The 16,987-nt window shown below is 55.0% G+C and overlaps 1 protein-coding gene across 1 annotated transcript in view; it reads left to right on the forward strand.

The window, feature by feature from the left end:
- The window catches only part of LOC141998905 (maestro heat-like repeat-containing protein family member 1), a 35,971-nt gene extending 23,504 nt beyond the window's left edge, over positions 1-12,467 (forward strand). The window contains exons 8-11 of the mRNA XM_074971865.1: positions 9,012-9,233; positions 9,987-10,091; positions 10,501-10,636; positions 12,463-12,467. Of these exons, the coding sequence (XP_074827966.1) occupies positions 9,012-9,233; positions 9,987-10,091; positions 10,501-10,636; positions 12,463-12,467 (468 nt within the window). The remainder of the gene's footprint in view (positions 1-9,011; positions 9,234-9,986; positions 10,092-10,500; positions 10,637-12,462) is intronic.
- The last annotated feature ends 4,520 nt before the right edge of the window (positions 12,468-16,987 follow it).

The following is a 16,987-nucleotide window of genomic DNA, read 5'->3' on the forward strand; positions in this document are numbered from 1 at the left end:
AGGCCACACCTACAGAGTGGGGAAGTGTATCCAGGAAAGCACTGACTGTGAAGAGGATTTCGGGGCCATGCTAGGCAAGCCATTCAACATGAGCACCCAGGGTGATGCTGTGGTGAACAGGGCTAAAGCCATCATTAGATGTATGAAAAGAGCAGTGAGGAGCATAGGGAGGTGACACACCATGAGGCAGACTGATCATGGAATCCTGCATCCAGTTTTGGCGTCCACCTTTGAAAAAAGATTTGGAAATATTGGAGATGGGGCAGCAAAAAGCAATGAAACGTTTTGAGGGCTGGAGAAAAATGCCTGCGAGTGAGCGATTGAAAGAGCTCAGCCTGTTTAGATGATAAAAAAGATCGGGAGGTGACGTCATTGAAGTGTTGAAGTGACTTCATGGAGAGAAAATATCGGGTAGGAAAGGGCTCATTAATCTAGCAGAGAAAAGCATAACAAGACCTAGTGGCTGGAAACTCAAAAGAGACCAATTCATATTCGAAAGAGGGCACACATATTCAACGGTGAGGATGAATCACCAAAGGAAGAAACTAGAAAGGGAAGTGGTGGGAATTCCCCACCTCTTGATGTCTTCTAATGAAGACTAGATGCCTTTCTGGAACGTGTGTAGTCAAAAACTAGCTGCTACGCTCTCCAGAAAGCATGTGATATGCAGGGGTTCAGATGACATGCTCTAATTGTCTCTTCTGTCCATAAAGTCTGCTAGTTTATGAAAAACTGAGTGTAGCATGGGGAGAAGCCTCTGATGTTTTACTGTGTAGTCGGCTTGAACCCACAATGAATGCTCATTGCGTGGGGTGATCCAGGGGAAGCAGTTGAAACATCCAATGTGGCTGGACAGGGGCAGGACATCAGCACTGCAGGGGAGGGGTGGGTGTGGCTGTGACATCACAAGGGCCTTTGGCAGGACCTCAGCCTATTGGACAAAGGTGGTGGGGAGGCGATGATCTCACAGAGAGATCTTGACATCAGCCAGGCAGGACAGGGGTGCAGGACAGGGGCCTCCTCGGAGATCCCTGTGGCTTTGCTTCAGCACGTCTCCTTCTCGAGGTCTCTCCTGGAGGACTGAGAGAGCATTCACTTTCACATTCGTGAGCGCAAGGAGGACCCTCTTTGGAGTTTTCTCCTTTTCTTGTAGTGGTTTTGCTCAAAAACAGACGTCCCTGTATAGAAGGTAAGAGCCTCGGAGAGGTTTGGAACCTGACCAGTCTGATCCATCAGGTGCCAGCTGATTTTTAGGAAAGGAAAACACTAGATTGTGGGGGCAGCATTTTATTTCTGACCTAGGACTTTGTCCCTTAGAATCACTGGGGACATTGGGGTTTCTCCTTTTTGTTTTCCCTTTTCCTGCCTCTCCCTCCTTTCTCATCTTCTCTTGCATCTTTGTCCTTTTCCCCTGCTTTCCTTTCACCACCAGGACCTGTCTGTGCGTGTAGAGTTGGGGATGGGGGGTTGCACTCCAACTCTCATTGCGGGAGGCCCTCCCAAAGACATGTGGCTGGAATGGTGCTCTAAGAGTGACTCCCTCCGGTGGTGGCCTGGGACATCTGGTGAGGACTCTCAGCTTTCTGCTTCTCAGAGTCTCAGTGCTGATTGGGGGAGCTTGGGGCTATTGTGAGGGAGGAGACTCAGGTCCTCGTTACTCTCTTTTAAGACCAAGGAAATAGGCTGTAACCAAACATGTATTTGATTGCTCTTGCCACTTTTCTCCATTCATTGTCTTGGAGTAATTCATGATTCTCTCTCTAATGGGCTAGTTCTTCGAAAATACTTACTAAAGAATTAGGTTTTAATAAAGCCAAATGCAACCCCGTAGCTTCAGTAACAAAGGAGTCAGGCGGCACCCTACAGAATGGGGGACAATCCGCTGGAAAGCAGCGACCCTGAAAAGGATTTCGGGGCCATAGTGGACGAGCTGCTCAGCATGGTCTGTCAATGTGAAACTGTGGTAAAAAAGGTTAAAGCCATTCTTGGATGGATAGAGTAGTGAGAATGGAAAGGGAAGTGAAAGAGCATTGGTGAGACTGATGCTGGAATGTTGAATCCAGTTCTTGTGTCCACATTTTGAATATTATGTTAAAACAATTGGAGAGGGTACAGAAAAGATTTGTTTAATGAGTGATGGGGATGATGCCTTCTAATGAGACATTGAAAAAGCTCAATCTGTTTAGTATATACAAAAGAAGAATGAGAGGTGAGTTGCTTGACTTCATGGAGAGAAAATGTTGAGTATAAAAGGGCTCTTTTATGTAGCAGAGAAAGGCATGACAAGACCCCATGGATGGAAGCAGAAATCAGAAAAAGGATAATGACAATAAGACCCGGATTTGTAAGAGGGTGATTCGTCATTGGCACAAACTACCAAGAGAAATGATGGATTCTCCATCTCTTGATCTCTTCGAATAAAGACTAGATGCCTTTGTGGAAAACATTTGAGTAAAAGAAAAGCCCAGCTCTTCTGATATACAGGAGGCCTTAGGATACGCAGGGGATCAGATTAAATGCTCTAATGGTTGCTTCTGGCCATAAAGTCAACTAACTTGTGAAAACCTAATTGCGGCCTGGGGAAGAATCTCTGTGTTCTACTGTGTAGTCAGTGTCATCCCCACAAGGAAGAGTCATTGAGTGGGGTGATCCAGGGGAAGCGGCTGAAACATCCAGTGTGGCTGGACAGGGGCAGGACATCAGCACTGCAGGGGAGGGGTGGCTGTGGCAGTGACATGACAAGGGCCTTTGGCAGGACCTCAGCCTATTGGACAAAGGTGGTGGGGAGGCGATGATCTCACAGAGAGATCTTGACATCAGCCAGGCAGGACAGGGGTGCAGGACAGGGGCAACCTCAGAGATCCCTGTGGCTTTGCTTCAGCACGTCTCCTTCTCGAGGTCTCTCCTGGAGGACTGAGAGAGCATTCACTTTCACATTCGTGAGCGCAAGGAGGACCCTCTTTGGAGTTTTCTCCTTTTCTTGTAGTGGTTTTGCTCAAAAACAGACGTCCCTGTATAGAAGGTAAGAGCCTCGGAGAGGTTTGGAACCTGTTCAGTCTGATCCATCAGGTGCCGGCTGATTTTTAGGAAAGGAAAACATTAGATTGTGGGGGCAGTATTTTATTTCCGACCTAGGACTTTGTCCCTTAGAATCACTGGGGACATTGGGGTTTCTCCTTTTTGTTTTCCCTTTTCCTCTGTCCCTCCTACCTTTCTCTTCTTGCTTCCTTTGTCCTTTTCCTCTGCTCTCCTCCCACCACCAGGAGCTCTGTTTGTGGAGCGGGGGCCGGGTGGGTTCTGGGAGGCCCTCACAGAGAGGAGACTGGAATAGGGCTCCGAGAGTGATCGCCTCGGTGGTGATCAGGGCCATTCTTTGGCCTATTTGATGAGAACCCTCAGCGTCCCACCCCTCAAAGTCTCAACCTTGATCAGCTGAGGAGGGGGCTATTGACAGGGAGGAAACTCTGGTCTTTGTTGTTCTCTTTTATGACCAAGCAAATAAGTCACAACCAGTTATATGTCTGACCAATGTGGATGCTGCTCTCCATTCATTGTCTCGGAGCAGTTCATGATCCTCTCGAACATTCCAATTCTTCTCAAATACTTGCTGCATAATTACTAGGAACAATTGCTGGTCTGTAGCTCATTTGAGAGCAACTCTGCTACTGACTGGCTGCATCAGCTAAGACAAGTCCCTGCTCCTTTCTCAGCCTTCGTTTCTCCTTCTGTCAAGTACGAATAACAATCCTCTCCCACCTACCTCGCCATGGGTGGATGCGGGGGATCCACTGAAGAGTGTCACTTGGAGCAGTGCAGACTAGGCGGTGTCCGATCACACTGAGCCATATCCGATTATGACCTAATATTCTCTTTTGTTTGTATTTTATTCTTTTGAAATTGTGAAGAGCAGCAACTACTTAGCTCAGACTGAAGCATCTCATCTAATTTTCTAGATCATAGTTGGTTTCAGAGTAGCAGCCGTGTTAGTCTGTATTTGCAAAAAGAACAGGAGGACTTGTGGCACCTTAGAGACTAACCAATTTATTTGAGCATAAGCTTTCATGAGCTACAGCTGTCGTGAGCTACAGATGCATCCGATGAAGTGAGCTGGAGCTCACGAAAGCTTATGCTCAAATAAATTGGTTAGTCTCTAAGGTGCCACAAGTCCTCCTTTTTCTTTTTGCTAGATCATAGTATCTCCCCTTTGTGTACGACGAGACAGTTGACTGCACTGTGACAAACAGGAGATGCTCTTGTTTTGGAAACAAATATTTTTGCAAAGAATTTTCATCCTACTTCTTATGATTTCAAGAAACAAAGTGGTTTTGTCTGAATGGATTTTCTGCCAGAAAACGGTTTCCATGAAAATGTTCACTCCTTATTTCCTGGGCTTTATCCCTGCCTCCGGGGGGTTGTTGTCTGTTAGTCAGAACAGGAGTCAGGACTGTTGTCTTCTCTTTCTGGCTCCGTCACCGCTTTGCTGTGTGACACCTTGGGTAGGTCCAATGGGAATAGGGTCAATTCTCTAAGTCCAGGCAGCAGGGAGCCTGGGTGAGATAAGGGATGTTAAGGCCGTCTGCGAAGGAGAAAGGGATGTTTCCAGGTGTTGAATGTCAAGAATTGTAAACTTTGCTGAAATGGCTAGTCTCGAGAAACAAGAACTAGTTGGGGCCAAACTTTAACCATTGTCTTTTTTAAAGCCCATTCAGGGATGTGAGTCCCAGAGAGCCATAGAGAGGGGGAGCAACTTGCCCAAAGTCCCACAGATCAATAGGCAGCAAAGGAAGCAGGAGTGACACTCTCTCTCAAAGGCAGGGGGACCAGACCTTAGGGCCTGGTTGCAATTGCCAGCTGTGGGAGGGAGTGTGTGGCAGTGATTGGTGAAGGGGTCCATCCATGGCTCTGACACTCAGTGTGACCCTGAGCTGGTAGCTGAGTCCCGTTTGCCATCAGTAGGGTTGGGGTCCCATGGCTACAGCCCAGTGTGTTTGGGAGGCTCCAGGAAGGTGTGTAAAGTGCTGGGATGTCCGGATCCTGGAGGCACTGTCACCTCCGCCCTAGGGCAGTGTTCTGCACCCCCCTGCTGCTGGCTGAGTTTCTCCGTCCCTTGGGAATCAGACAGACTCTTGTTTTCACAGCCAGTCGATCGCCCTCGTGTCATCACCCTGCCTGCTGGCTGGGCAGGGTAACTCCTGAGGTCACCACCCTCTCCAGCCTGCCTTGGGCTTGGAGAGTGAGGAGGAGGGCGTGGGACGTCTGCTGACCCTGAACATCTGCCATCCATCATCCCATCACTGAGAGCAAGTGAGTGGCATTCGGGTTCCTCGACGGCTTCCCCTGTCTGTCTGGGGAGAGGCAGAAACGGGGAGAGACTATCTCCAAAGGGGGATTTCCTTTGCAAACAGTCCCCAAGAGCCCCTCCTTCTTATGCCAGGCAGGGGCTTCTCCAGAGCCTTCTCCAGTGTGTTTGGAAAGGTTCCAGCAATGGGGCTCCCAGCCCTTCCCTTGTGGGACACTGTTCCCCAGGCTGAGAGTCTCGGAGCTGGGCCAGACCTGTGAGCTGCTGAGTCTGGAAATCAATGGGGAACGAGGAGGGCCCTGGTCTTCCTGTGCCTAGGGTCTTTGTGACTTTGACGTGGGGAATGGTTTCGCAGGAGAAGTCCGGACTCCTGGGTTCTGTTCCTTCTCTAGCCTGGGTGGGAGAGTGTCCTGGGACGACAGGATGGGGCTGCTTGTCCAGAGGAACCGATGGTCTTTAGGACTGACCCCATTGCTGGAAAAGGATGAGCTTTCCTGGATATTGCAGCAGCAGGGATTACGAGGGGGAACGTTGGGAGCAGATCATGCAATGAACTCCTGCTCGTGTGTGTAGATGGCACTCCCTGAACTCCTGCAGGGGCAGAGGGGGCTGCTGTGGTTGGAGCAGGGAGGAGGAGGGACAGAAAAGGCCCATGAGTGAAAGGCTGCCTTGAGCCCAGACTCACCCCTGCTCCCCGCTCGGTTCCAGGATGGCCAGGCTCCTGCGGATGTTCAGGAGAAAGGCTCTGCAGGTGGCCCCAGAGCCTGAGGGAAGCAGCTGCCATCTTCCCAAGGGGCAGAGCAACCCCTGCGTCCCCGCTGGCGGGGAAGCAGCTCCCGTCCAGGCCAGACGGCGGAAGTGCCCGGCCTTCTGGAAAAGGAACCCAGCTCCCGGCGCAGGCGCCGAGCTGGGAGAGGCCCCGACCAGGCCCCACTGGAGCTGGCCCAGGCTGCAATTTTGCAGACAGGACCCAGCCCAGGAGGGGCGCCGGGCAGGGTGGCTCTGGGGCTTGTTGTGTGGGCAGCAGCGGCCCCAGGAGCCCAGCCCTCGTTCCCATCAGGAGGCATCGCCCTGCCCGCTCACTGAGGCCCTTCCAGCCCCCGCAGGCCAGGAGGTGGAAGGTCCCGGTCCCAGCACCGGCAGCTCAGCAGGGGACAGCGGCAGCACCTGGGCCTCTGGCAGCAGCCAGGCCGATGGAGGCCACTGCTTTGTTCCAGGGGAGGAGCCAGGCTGGGCTCCGGGAGGGCTGAGGACGGGATGTGAACACCCTGGGCCCAGACGCTCTCCCAGTGATATGGGGGGTGGGTCCCCAGCCCAGGTGTCTGGCCTGAGCCATGTGAACCCCACTGAGAGCAGCAGCAGTCACACAGCTGCCCCTTCCGCACGGGGAACTGGGGGTGGGGGCGTAAAGAGCTGCTGCCACTTTGGTCCTTGCTGCTCCGGGGCCGGGGGAATCGGCACCTCCCCTGCAGTCCTGGGCAGTGGAGGGGGGGCTCTGCTCTGGGTTTCTGAAGCTGTTGGGGGCTGAAGGCATCCCTGAGAGGGAGGTTTGGGGCCCGATCTGCCCTGGGTGCCTGAGGTGGGAAGGGGGGTCTTGAATCCTGCTCTGCCCACCACGCTCCTGTCCTTCCCTCCCTGGTGCAGGGACCCCCCTGGATTTGGAGCAGGAGGAAGGGGTGGACATGGCCAAAGATGAAGCTGCTCTCAAGATCATCCGAGAGCAGCTCCAGTGCAGAGATAAGGTACAAATGTTCCCCACTTGGGCTGGAACCAAGATTGCCCTGTCCCTTCCCAACATCCCCACCCCGTGCCGAGGGTCTTGTCCCTCCTGATCCACCACCCCTAATGGGGCCCTTTTACATCCATGATGTGGGACCCCCAAGATGGGGGTGTTTGTCCCACAACAGCCAAGGTCATCTCCCCCAACAGGCGCTGTCCCAGTTCCTGATCCTGCTTGTGTAGGAGTGGTGGGGGATTTGGACAATAGGTGGGTCCCCACAATCCCCCATTGAGGCCTGAGCCCTGGAGCTGGTTTGGGTGGGGCAGGAAGGTCCCTAGCTAACAGGTTCTCTCTCGCTATACCCCACTCCCGGTGGGTCCAGGATGAGGGGCAGCAGCTCCTGTTCCTTCAGGCCATCTACCCCGCATGTCTGGCTGCACAGGAGAGAGGGGAGGACACGCTGGAGCCGCGCTGTTGCAAGGCGGCTGTGGTGAAGAGGATTGTGGTGAGTGAGACACGGCATATGGCAGCTGGAGGGAGGAGAGAGACATGGGATTGGCAGGGGTATGGCCGGGCTAATGGGTGGGGACTGGGTGGTGTTGGAGGGGGCAGCAGAGGAGAAGGATTGCTGGGGCTGAAGACTTGGGAGAAGAGAAGGGAGAAATTGTGAGATTGGTCTGTAGTGGGCAGGGGGGGAATTGTGGGGCTGGAGGGCAGCTGAGAGTGGGGGCCAAGGAATCACATGGTCCCAGCTCGGTCATCGGGATGGGGCTGAATGGGGGCAGTTTTGACAGGGAGGAGGAGAGAAGGGGATTGGGAGTGAGCTGGGCAGGAATCCGGGAAGGGGGACAAGTCTGATGGGCAGAAAGGAATGGGAGGAGCGGGAGGTGGTGGGGGATCCTGCAGGCCATGTGGGGCACTGGCTGTGTCATCTCCTCACTGGGAGGTGTCAGTCGGCCCCAAATCTCACGTGCTCCTTTGTCTCTTTCACGTCTCACAGGAGCTCATCGAGGAGCTTCCCGATGACTCGTCACCCAGCGCCGTCCTCGCCCACTCCCTGGCTGCAGTGGGCTACCTCTGGTACCGAGACAGCCCCACCCCACCGGCTCCCCTCACCCCAGTGCTGCTCAGGCCCAAGGCTGGGAGTCACCATCACTGTCCCTCCCAGGTCACCTCTCAAGAGTGGCGCCTCTGGCAGAGATGGTGGGGTGGGAAGGGTCACTCTCTCCTGGCGGGGCTCTTCTTTTCACTCCCATAACATGACAGGGGCCCTGGGGAGGGGCTCACTCCTGGGCTCCGATACAGGAGGGGCAGCTGGCTCCAGGGAACAGGAGCTATTCCTGTCCTGCCACTGTCTGTCTGTGACGCCTTGGCCTTGTCATTCCCTAGCTCAGTTCCTCAGTTTCCATTCTCGCCAGCCTGTGCCTCTATCCCTGTGGCTTGGTGTCCGTGTTGGCGACAGTCCCACCCCTGTACTGCACAGTCTAATACCAGCTCCTCTCTCTTGCCAGCACCATGAAACCTGCCCTGGAGCCAGCCCTAGAGACCCACCTCTAGCGAGCTGCCCTTCACTCTGTCTTCACCCTGGGCACGGAGAAGGACACCACCGGCATCCAGGTACCTCCTCCTCCTCCATCCTCCTCCTGTTCCAGAGTAGTCCTTGGTCCCTGCTCCCTTGATTCGCTGGAGCTCCAGATTTAGGGGTGGGGTAGCGGAGATGGAACAAGCTGCAGGCTTGGATCCTTCCCTCCAGCAGGGAAGAGATTACCCCTCCCTGGGGGATTTTTCTTTCTTTCTTTCTTTCTTTCTTTCTTTCTTTCTTTCTTTCTTTCTTTCTTTCTTTCATAAGCCGTGTTTTGCCCAGAAGCCCAGCTTGCATCCAAAGCAACTTGGCTATTCCATACTCTTCTGCCTACAAGGCCCTCTGCAGAGATCTGCTAAGCTCATGGATTAAAGGTCCAGGGGTCATCAATTCTTGCAAATTGCCTGCAGTGGGATGTGAAGGAGAGAGGCCAGGAGATGTGTTTGGGAGTCTCCCCAGTGCTTCCCAGAGACCGCTCTTCCCATCCTGTGGCAGGTGTAGGCCCAGGTTCCCTAACTCTGACCCATGCTTTGCAGGCTCTGCACAAAGTCATCCCAGAGGTCCTGGATGCCATGCTGGGGAACCTGCTGGCAGAGTCCCCAGACACAGACAGGCTCCACTTCATCTTGGAGGTGAGCCCCATTTGACCTGAACTCTTTGGGAGACTGGTAAGGAGAGACTGGAAGATGCATTTTCTACTCTGTCTTCCTAGCTGGGTCCCCAGTGGGCCGTCCTTGGTTGGGGAGGTCAGTGCAATGTAGTGTCAGGTCCTTCCTTCTTGAGGGACAGAGTAAGGAGCTGGGACTCCAAGCCAGAGCTCTGCCTGGTTCTGCTGAGCACTACGCACAGGGCTCCTGGCTGTCTTGGGGAGTGAGAGTCTGAAAACCCACCCTTTCCCCACCCCTCCAATACACAGAGCCCATGAGATTGGGGAGATGGTTCTCAGAGAAGAGGCACACGCTCCTTCCTAGAGAAACAGGAGGAGCCCAGGGAATCAGCCCTTCCCTCTGATCTGCTCTGAAATTCCTGGGGGGATTGTGCTCTCAGTCACTCCCTACATCCCCCCAAGGATTTGCATGGCAGGGAAGGGCCGAGGGTTCAGTCTCCTTTCTGGTGAACTGTTCAGGAATCAGGAGTTCTGGGAGGATGGGACCAGCCCCGACCCCGAACATTGTCCCAATCTAGAGAGACGCTGAGAAGTTGTGACCTGAAGGGTACAAGCTGCGTCCTGGGGGAAAGAATCCCCTTCTAAAGCTCTGCCATTAATGACTCAGCTATTCCCCCCTGCACAGAATGTCTCAGGCTCCTGGGGCTGGGGGCATGGGGCTCATTTACAAAGCAGGAGCAGCTGGCCACTGAGTCTGACCTGCCTCCTTTCCCCACAGCATGTCAACCTCTGGGTCGTGTCCAGGGTGTCGCAGGAGCGAGCCAGGGCTATCAGGAGCAGCACAGCCCTGCTGAGATACACAGTCACCCTCCCTGAGTTTGACGTAAGTGAGCTCCGAGCCAGCTTGCTGGCTCCAGGCGGAGGCGGGCTGGCTCCAGCGGGCTGCAGGATCTGCTGTTGCTGCCGGGGCTGTGGGTTAGGAGGGTTCTTCATGGGGAGGCAGAGTCAGAGCAGAACTGAGCTAGGGTTGAGTCAAGTTCTTCTTGTCCTGGTTTAGTGTTGTCCCTGGGCCTTTAAGGGGACCATGCTCCAGCCCCTGCTTGGCATCCCAAAGCAGCTCTGGGCTCCCTTGGCAGCAGAGCAAATGAAGGGTCGATCTCAAGCTCCTCTCCCCCAGCATCTCCTGCAGAGGGGCTAAGCGGAAGGAGCCCTCTGGCCCAGGGGGGCCAGGGAGGGACAGGGAGCTGAGAGGAAAATGCTGATGGAGTCCCCTCTGCTCTCCCTTCCATTAGATCTCAGCCGAGTTCCCTCGGATGGGTCACCATGTGGCCCAGCTGGCTCTATTTGTCAGCGATCCAGACAAGGACATCAGCCGGCAGGCCAGGGAGGGGACTTACCGGCTCTACCAACTGCTGCTCCAACAGAGGGGTAAGGAACCCAGCTGGGACACGGAACCCAATAGGGGACTGAGAGTGACCACAGGTTGATAATGGGACCCTAGACCATTTCTCTCAGACTGACCCCAGCCGGAGGACAAGTCTCTCTCTGCCTCTGTTCTTCTCCACTCCACTGTGCAGCCACCAATGGGATTGGAAGGACACAGAAACTGCAACCAGAATGAGGAGAAAAGTCTCTCTCTCTCTCTCTCTCTCTCTCTCTCTCTCTCTCTCTCTCTCTCTCTCTCTCTCTCTCTCTCTTCCAGGCCTGACCATACATGATGCGGAAGATCTCTGGTGCTATGACTGGCACCAGGACAGCAGACTGTTGGGCTACAAGAATACAGCCAGAGTGGGGGAGGTAAGGGCACTGTGCCAGGGCATGACACAGCTCAGGGAGTGGGGCTGGCGGGGCTCCCTGCAGTGGATGCCTCCTGGAGACAGGAAAAGAGCCCGCTCCTTATTTCCAGCTCAGAGTTCCTCATCCAGCAACCAGTGGGACACGCTGGTGCTAAAGGTCCCACACTGGGACTGGGCCAGGAGTCTCCTTGTTCTTGTCAGGCTGCAGGTTGGATTCCCCTTGAAGAAACCAAGGAACTGCAGAGGCCATAGCCAGCAACTAGAGAAATCACTTAGCTGGGGGAAGAGACCTTTGGTCTGTCAGCTCCAGCCCCCTCCCCCCGTAACAACACACGCACACTCCTCTAGCCGCTGAGGTGCAGGAGATCTCTCTGCTGGAAGCAAGACAGGGTCCCCTGTTGTCTCTGTGCCCTGCACAGCAGAGTGGGCCTGCTCACACACATTAGAGATCCATTTCCAGCCCATCCTGGCCCCTGCCATAAATTGCATTCCCGAAAGAGCCACTGGAGGCTTTGGTCCTTCAGCATCTGCGCCTTTTTAATAAAGGGGCTTCCCTGAGCCCTGGGACCCTGAAAGCCTCCTGGGGAATGAAGTGCCTTGGCCACAGCAGCTCTCTTCCCCATTCTTTGGGGCACTGGACACCATTGTACAGCCAGGACTTGGAGGCTGGCTCTGGGCAATCTGCTCGAGCCTCATGTCCTCTTGGTTTTAGGTCTTTGAAAAATTCTTCTCCATCGGGCAGAGAAGATCCTTCGTACAGACAGCATTGCTGGCCATCCACGACCCCCTGCTGCGTGTCAGCCAGGCTGGGCTGGTGCTCGTCTACTCCCTCCTGGGGGAAGCCCAGCAACTGATGGGGGACACGGTAAGCAGCTGCAATTGACTCAGAAGCTTGGGGTGGGGCCCAGGGCCTCATTCCCATCCTCTCGCCATTCGCTGGCCTGGTAGCAAGGAGCCTAGTGGGGACTTCATGGACTTCTGTCCTTAGGATGTGGTGCTCTGTTATCACTCCTGGGAAGGACAGGAGAGTCCCCTAAGTGCCCTCTGGGAGCCTTTCCTGCCCCACAGAGCTGCACCCATTTCCCCATGGCCTAGTGTCCCTGTCACCCGAGCCACCATTGAGAATTGCTCCCATCCCTGGCAGCCTGGGAGGCCAAGAACTGACTGGTGATGGTGACTGCGAACTTAAGCGGTGTCCCCAGGTGGGTTGGAGGTGGAACAGCTGTCAGGGGCACTGATGGGGAGGTGGCAGGAGCTCACCCTACAAGGAGGGGGGTTGGCACTGAAGGTCACTAGAGAGGACAGCAAGGTTCCATCCTGGGGGTCAGGAGGGTGAATCTACCACTCAGACATGAGCAGCTGCTGGGTGGAAATGATGGTGCTGGTTCCAGGTGTCCTTCATCCTCCCTGATTCCTGGGGAGTGTCTCAGTCTCTGACATGTTCTCATTCCCCTGCAGCATGAGGATGTCACAGTCAAGGTCATGTGCCAGCTTCACATGATCCGGCACTTGCACCAGATGCCCGAGGCGCTGCAAGGGCTGTGGCTCATCTGATGCTCTTCAAGGTTCCCCTCCCTGTTCAGCAAGTCCCGCTCCCTGCTGCAGGTACTGCTCTGTCTCACTATAAATGGGGGGGGGGGGGGCTAGTGGAAGCAGAAATGGAGGCCCCTGGCACTCACAGGAACTCTCTCCCCTCTCTGTGGAGCTGTGTCCTTCCCGTGGCCCCCCGAATTCCTTCATCTGGGGCAGGAGCTCTTTCCCTCACACCCATATCCCTCCCCTCTTTCCTTGATCTCACCCCCATCCCATTTCCCGTGCTCCCAGGCAGAGATCTTCCTGCCCCATATGGCGCAGAAGGACCTTTGGGACAGGGCTACAGACTGTCTGCCCAACTGAAGCTCAGGAAGCTCCACATTTGAGGAGGTGAGGATGGGACAGAGGCTCCGGGCTAGCTTCATCTTCTGCCCTTTATTCTTCCTTTGGCCCTTCTCTGGGCTCTCAGAGTCTGACATGAAGAGGAGCCTCCTCCCCGCATGTCTTCTAGGCCCTGGCATGTGTGACAGCCTCCCAGATGGGTGCAGTCAGAAGCTGAACCACCTCAGGGAGCAGTGGAGACAGGTCCCTTGTCCTAGGAAGCCAAGCAGTGGTAGTTCTCAAAGAGGCTGAGAGGGAAGACCCTGCTCCCTCATGGAGGTAAGAGCCATTGACTTCTTTGGGCATATGGGTTTCTTGGGGGAGAAATGGGATCCCTGCTGCATAGCCTGGCTGGGAGCTTCCCCCATCCCTGGGACAGAGGCATCTTTATCAATGTGCCACCCTTGTTTTTTTCCAAGCAAGAGGCTCCCCAGAGAACTCCTCCTCAAACCTGTTCTCCTGGGAGCGTTTCTGGGAGGAGGCTCCCGTCCCTCAGTCTCCAACTCCATCATGCAGTCTCTTTCACCTAACATCTCCGCTCTCCAGCTCCACTTCCCGCAGCAGGACAAACGGACCTTCAGCTCCTAGAGAACAGACTCTGACCTCCTTCTGATCAGCAATGGGGTTTCACCATCCCCTCAGCAAACCTGTCAGCCGGGCTGGACCGGATTTGAAGGAGGAGGGTATCTAACAGGGTGGCTTGGCCTATGGCTGCCTAGCGTGGGGCTAGGCCAAATTGATGACCAAGTGAGCCCCACCTGAGAGGAAACAAGGGAAAACAGCAGCAAAAGTCCAGAAGCAGAGTGAGCTGTTCAGTAGACGGCCTTGTGCCAAACCCTGGAGTCCAGGGTAGGACTGGGTTCTCTCACCGTCCCTAAGGAAGGGGACATAGAAGACCCTAGAAACCCAAGAAGGGCAGGCCGAACCGAAATCAGGCTGAGGAAGAACTCCCCACGAGGGTGGAAGGCCTTGTTTCTGTTCAAGACATTTTGGGACTTTGTTTGCAAGGAGCACGACCCAGGAAGGAGTGGAGTAAAGGACAGTCACCTGGTTGGAGGGCTGAGTTCCGAGCCAACAAACTGCAAGAGTGAGTATCAGCGGGGTTGCTAGCCCAGCGAGAAAGCGATGACACGAGGCCTGGCCAGCATCTAGCGGTGAGTGAACTCTGGTACACACCCAAAGTGGCTGTGTCTAGAGCCCTGTGTAGGCTCTTCTGTGGGAAGTTCCCATGGGTCAGTGGGGCCTGAATCTCTCCTGCTCCTTTGGTCTCTTTGGGCTTCCCACGAGATGTCTGGTGAACTGCCCTTGGACTCTGAGCCCAGCACCGCTCAGAAATTATTCGCTACCTTCAGAGAGACAGGGCACAGCTCAGCCTGTTGGGTAGGCTGGAGACTCACACTTCACTCGAACACACAACACTGAGGTGGTTTGGGAAGCATAGTAAGAAAGAAGAGATTTAAGTGATACTAAGCAAGAGAAAGAGACACATTTCAAACAGACAAACAAAACACAACACACTTTGTAGTGACTAAAACTGAATCTTAACAAGTCACAATCTTTGCCTTAGCAGTTTCCAGACTAACACCTCAGCTTTCCTAACAGACCTTCTTTGATGTCCCTGTAGGGTAGAAAACTTCTCTGTCGAATCCGCTGATTTGATTGCTTCGTCTTCTGGTTTCAGACCCTCTGTTCTCCTTCTGGGGTGCCTGGACTCTGATTGTAACATCTCTCTGGCCCAGCCTCTTACACAGATGTGTGCTGCAGCCAGCCCAGCGCAGGGAGCAGTGGGGATAGATGATCTCCTCCTGTCAGACCAAGCAACAGGGGTCCCATTGAGGCTTAGATGGAAGATCCCAGGCATCTCCTGGAGGTAAGAACCGTCCACTCTTCTGGGCACTTGGGGCTGTTGCAACAAAGAGGGGGCTCCTGTTCCATAGCCTATTTGTCCTCATGACTATGTTTTTTTCTTCTCAGAGGATGCATCCGTGACCCTAGAGACTGTTTCGTGCAGGAAGTATGAGCGGGGAGAGATCACTCACTGTCCTGACCCATGGGTCATTAACCCGGGTCTGCAGGGTTCCTGGGAGCAGCCACCCTCCAGCACGCCACCTGGAAGCCTACGAAAAACTGCTTACCTAGGACTGACGAAGTCCAGACCCAGTTTGAGGCTCCTATTGGCAGAGTCCCAGAGCAGCTAATCGGCCCCCGGGACCTCCTTAAACCAGCAGCAGGAAGAAGAAGCTGTCTGAACAGCCGAGCTCCTCCCCGGCTCTGGACCGTGTGTTGGCTGTTCCTGCTCCCACTCCCCAGGCTTGATTTCCTGGCATCCGGACTCAGGGTGACTCACCTGACTTGAGATTCTGAACACAATTTGGTCTTTTGCTTCTGCTCTTCCAGTGTCCTGACCCAGCTGACTCTCGACTGCTGTCTTGTGAGTGTGGACTCTGCCTCTGACCACTAGGGCTGGCTGCCCATGACCCAGCCATGACACTGACTTTTCTACAATTCCTCCAATGCCCTTTTCTGCTTTCCAGCTCTGCTGTCCCAGCAAGACACACCGATGCCTTGGCTCCCAGAGTCCTGCTTGCCTGCTAGTCAAGGGCTCAGGGGGAGTGCTTGTCTTGCCCCATCCCCCACCACAGCTGCTTGTCCTCGGGGACTCTCCCTAGCGCAGAGGAGAATCCGTCCTGGCAGCAATTCAGGAAGTCACAGAAGGGACGGTCTGCTCAGCTCCCTCTGCAATGCCGCTGCCCGAGGCCATTACGAGTGGGTGCCCAGTGACTGCACCGGCAGCTCCTTGAGAGACGCATGGGGCAGGGTAGTCGTGTTTCACGGTGACCGCGGGAAGCCAAGCAAAGAATGCGTCATTGAGGAGACTCTCCTGCTGTCCCAAAGGGTTTCTGTTCTCCTGCACGGTCAAACCGTGGGGCCAGGTTGCAGAATGGGGAAGAGCTGGTTGGTGATGAGTCAGAGGATTCACCATACAGGTGGCAGCAGCTGCAGATCCTGGAGTCCCTGTGGTCGGGTTACCATGCGTCCGGAGTTTCCCGGACATGTCCGGCTTTTTCAGTTTTAAATTGCCCTCCGGGAGGAATTTGTAAAACTCTCAAAAGGTCCAGGATTTCCCTCCCAATGCAGCACTCTGGGGGCGGAGGGGGAGCTGCGCACTCTGCAGGGGAGCACAGCACTGTGTCTGGCTCCGCACCCCAGACACACTGCTCTGAGCAGCAGGCTACGTGGGCAAGGGGGGCTGGAGAAGGGGCATGGGGTCCCAAGGGACAGTCAGGAGACAGGGAGCAGGAGGGGTTGGATGGGTGAGGGGTTCTGGGGGGAGCCCGTCAGGGGGTGGGCATATGAAGAGGGGTCGGGGGAGTCAAGGGACAGAGAGCGGGGGGTGGGGTTGGATGGGGCGGAGGTTTGGGGTGGGAGTCAGGGGCAGGGAGCAGGGGAGATTAGATGGGTTGGGGGTTTTGCGGGGGCAGTCAGGGGACAGGGAGTGGTTGAATGGGTGTGGGAGAGCCGGGGGTCTGTCAGGGGGCGGGGGTGCGGATAGGGGGCAGGGCAGTCAGGGGACAGGTAGGGGGTGGAGTTCTAGGGGGGCAGTTAGGGTGGAGGGGTCTAAGGAGGGGGCAGTTGGAGACAGGGAGAAGGAAGGCTTAGATAGAGGGCAGGGTCCTGGGAGGGAGCGATCAGGGGACAAGGAGCAGGGGGGGTTGGATGGGTTGGCGGTTCTGTGGGGGGCAGTCAGGGGGCAGGAAGTGGGAGGGAGTAGATAGGTGGCAGGGCTACCACTCCCGCCCCCACCCTCGGAGTGTCCTCTTTTTTGAAAGTTCAAATATGGTAACCCTACCCTATGGGCCCAGCCTCCACTCCTGAGAGTTCAGGCGAACCTCCCCCTGTTCTCAGGGAGTCTTTGGCTTTGGCGGCTGGGCCTGCCTGCCGAGACAGAGGACACAGTGTTTCCATCAGGCTGCTCAGTTGCAAATGCAGCCGTCCAAAGACGTGAAGAATGGAAGTGAAAGAGCAAAGCTGGACCCTCCGCTGAGCTCCTGCAATCAAGTGAGCCCAG

This window comes from Natator depressus, chromosome 14 (genome assembly GCF_965152275.1).
Source record: "Natator depressus isolate rNatDep1 chromosome 14, rNatDep2.hap1, whole genome shotgun sequence".
NCBI lineage: Eukaryota > Metazoa > Chordata > Testudines > Cheloniidae > Natator > Natator depressus.